The following is a 3,731-nucleotide window of genomic DNA, read 5'->3' as shown; positions in this document are numbered from 1 at the left end:
GTGTAGCTTCCTGTCAATTACTTTATCTTTCAAAGAAAACCTCTGACCAAGTTCGAGGGCAGGTAAACCAAACAGACGCCCTCAGTTGTACTCATGAATCATCGTTAAGTTGATGAAGTATTTAAGGTAGAACACATCGACATTGGTTGCACTTTTATCCACAAACATGTACGTTCTAACGAGGAACAAGAGGTAACACCATAATGTACACTGTTGGTGGTACTCAACCTGCAAATAATGACCAGCGATACACACAACCATTTGCAGGTGGTCTTTATAAAGGTCTTCCAAGAATTTAAATCTAGCATGAGTACCTCTGGTGTCAGCTACCTCATTTGCGACTTCAGTTGAGTCAGCTCCCAAATAGGTGACCATCATCTCGGTGGCTTCGTCTCAACTGATCCTTCGGTAATCCAGTAATTTTCCCTTGATGGGAAGATGTAAGAGACATGAAACATCATCCAGAGTGATGATCATCTCACCATGAGGAAGGTGGAAATATGACGTCTCTGAATTCCATCTCTATGCAAATGCCGTTTGCATGCCATGGTTTATGGTACACATAAATCGACAAGCACAAAGTAGCATAGAACATTCTCGAACCAACCATCTTCGGGTTGTTCCAGTTCCAAAATCTTCCTTCTGTGGTTTACGGATTTTAAACATGATGCTCTTGTAAAAATAAATATATCACCATCAGTTGTGATTAAATTAATATAAAATAGATGTAATGCAAAATTAAATAAATATAACTCTCCTTTCCAAACATGCATAGCAACATGATCTCCATAGAGATGAATTAAGGAGGTGTCAAATGTGCCTCTGAGATAACTATCTACAAGGTCATCAACATCATCATCGAGTTCCTCCTGATTGGCTTCATAAGCTTTCAGGGCTTCTCGTGAAGTAGATGCTTGAGACAGACGACTTCGGGAAGTAGAAGCAGATGATTGTGAACCTCGATCGTGTGAACCATAAAATGAGGAAGCATCGACTCGTGGCCTCATGGTCATACCCCTAGCCCTCTCAGATTGTATAGGCGCGTGTTGAGACACATTACCAAGCCTCATTTTGTCCTAGTTTTTTCCAGCCATTGTACTTGTAATAAAACTAGAAAATCACATCAAAATGCAGCTAGACCAAATCTGGAGATACATCTCCTAAAACCAATCCAGACAAAATCTAGAGATGCATCTCCGAATAAACTCGCGAGTTGTAAAAATGGAAGAAACTCCATTGATGCTTTAAACTCCAACCAAATAGGAATGTATGTCTATACCAACTACCTATTTCGAATGTACTACTATCTAATGGATCTTAAACGACCTATGTTACCTAATACATTCATCAAATCTAAAAAATAAATAAATAAGAAACTTACCAAATTAAAGTTGTGGATGAAAAACTTGAATGAAGTGAGTGACTTTGCAGGAAATGAAGTTGAATGAACTTGAAGAAACAAATGAAGTAGTGTTGAACCTTTTAAAATGATCCTGAAGAAATTTGCTCACGAGGTCAAATGAGATTTTAGTGAGTTTGCATCAAATAAAGAAGGAAGATGTAAAATGATTTTGAAGAAATGTGCTCACGAGGTCCCTGAATTTTGAATTAAGGATTTTTACGGAGACATATCTTTAGATTCACCTCAATATTAATACGGAGATGTATCTTGGTAAAAACCATTTTATAATTAGGTCTCACAAAATTATGCAGATGACACTTATATTTAGTGAAATTTACCTAATTTCCAACAAATATTATGGATAAGAAAATTCGGTCATTTTTAGCATAGATAAGAACAGAACATAAACATATTACAAACAAAAAACCACAATCTAGTTATCCATCATTATCCTAAGATTACTGAAAAGGACTACTACCCTGAAGTTTCTTCTCAACCCAAGAAGGTGACAAAACAGGACTCATATCATACTCCCTAACCTTCTTCACTCTCCCTTCACACTTTTCACCAACAATATTCTCATCCTCACAGAAAACCTTAATCCTCCAAACCTTAAATGTCTGGTCCAAACTCCCACTATAAACCAAAAACCCAACAACAACCTTTTCCATCTCAAGACAAGCAGCCAAACACCTCACAGGTCCTCTATGTCCATCCAAAACAGCCAAACATTCATGATAACAACTCCCTTCTTCTCTTCTCCAAACTCGTATCGTCGTATCCTCTGAGCCACTAAACACCATGTTGTTCCCTACTGTCACAACGCAAAGTACCGCGAATCGATGACCCTGCAGAAACCCTCCATGGTTGAACCTGTAACACAGCCTTTCCTTCTCCCAGAAATTTATCATTCCATCTGAAGTTCCGGAGTAGAGAAAACAATGGTTGAATGATGAACTCAATGCTAGTGTGTTCACCGGTGAAGGTTGAAACTTTAGTGTCATTGTTAATGTGTGTGAGTTTTCTGTGTATACCCTTCTCCATATTTTCACTGATCCATCAGAAGAACATGTGAAAACACAACCATCGTCTTGGTTAACCAACACAGAATTTACATGATCTTCATGTGCTAGAAATGAGTCTAAGCATTTTCCATCAGAGATTCTCCATGTTTTCACTGTTCTGTCATGAGAGCCTGTGTATAATAACCCTTCTGAATGGTAATAAGCCATGCAAGAAATGGTTTCTTTGTGTTTGTAATTGTTTGAGTTGTTGTGTTTTGTTCGGTTGAAGTTTATAAGAGAGTTGTTTTTTCTTTTGGGAAGAGTAGCTACTTTCTTGGATTTGAAATTCTCTGAAACACTGAAGTTCCATATTCTGATTTTGTGATCTTTGTGTGTGGTGAAAACCATGTTGTTATACGCTAAAATGGCACGAACGTCGCCGGAGTTTGATTTCAGATAGCCTTTGTCCATGCAATCTGGCTGCTTCCAAACACGAATTCGACTACTGTTGGATCCCGTAAAGATGAAGCCTTTGGAAGCTGCGATGGAGTAGATGTTTCCTTCGTGGCGGTGGAGGGAGGCGATGCAATGGTAGAGCAATGAAGGGGAAGGAGATGGAAGATGAGAAAGTGTCCATGGAGATTGTGGAAAAACAGAAGGTCTTGGTGGACTAAACTGAATGTCTTGCTCATTTGTTTCGCGGTGAGTTTGGATTTGGAGATGAAGGTGAATGTTGGGAGATTCTGGTTGTTCTGGTTTTTCTTTGTCCATTAAGGTGAGGAGTGTTCTGTTTCCATAAAAATTCATGGTGGTAATGACAGCATGCATGATGAGAACTATAGATTGAACTGTGGTAGTTTTAAAATGGTAGAAGGGTTTGGTTGATGGGTGGTGTATTTATGAAAGTATAAATGTTTTTCTAATGTGAAATGAAACTAGACCCTTCTTCCATGTCTTAGAATTTGAGTTAGACGTCTTAGACTAGATATCCCGATCCTGACTTGAGTGGTCTGATAGCAAAAATCGAATAAACCGAATATCAGATTGAACTTTGAATATGCATTGATAACGTAGTTCTGATTTGTTTGGATTGAAATAAGTGAAAGTAGGAGTAGCAAAACAGGTCTGACTTGTCGGGTAGGCTCGCATTTTTTGCGGGGTAGGACAATGTTTTAAGTTCACACCCTTTAATACATATGGAAAAAATGAGATCGGGACTAGCTAAAGTTTTAGACTCGTAACCTCAACCATACCGTCCCATCCTTTCTAATTTTTTCGGTCTTTTGTGGGAGGAGTTTGTGTTTCCCCAAGGGAAAGTAAGAATA

General features: G+C 38.5%; 1 protein-coding gene across 1 annotated transcript; it reads right to left on the bottom strand.

Moving 5' to 3' along the window:
• Nucleotides 1–1,854: 1,854 nt before the first annotated feature.
• Nucleotides 1,855–2,783, bottom strand: LOC127084616 (protein JINGUBANG-like). Its single transcript, XM_051025105.1, has one exon. The coding sequence runs from the start codon at nucleotides 2,632–2,634 to the stop codon at nucleotides 1,861–1,863; it is 774 nt and encodes a 257-aa protein (XP_050881062.1). The 5' UTR covers nucleotides 2,635–2,783; the 3' UTR covers nucleotides 1,855–1,860.
• Between the last annotated feature and the right edge of the window lie 948 nt (nucleotides 2,784–3,731).

This window comes from Lathyrus oleraceus, chromosome 5, assembly GCF_024323335.1.
Source record: "Lathyrus oleraceus cultivar Zhongwan6 chromosome 5, CAAS_Psat_ZW6_1.0, whole genome shotgun sequence".
Taxonomy (NCBI): Eukaryota; Viridiplantae; Streptophyta; class Magnoliopsida; order Fabales; family Fabaceae; genus Lathyrus; species Lathyrus oleraceus.
The sequence above is the reverse complement of the archived record's forward strand: the minus strand, read 5'-3'. Positions and strand labels throughout refer to the sequence as shown.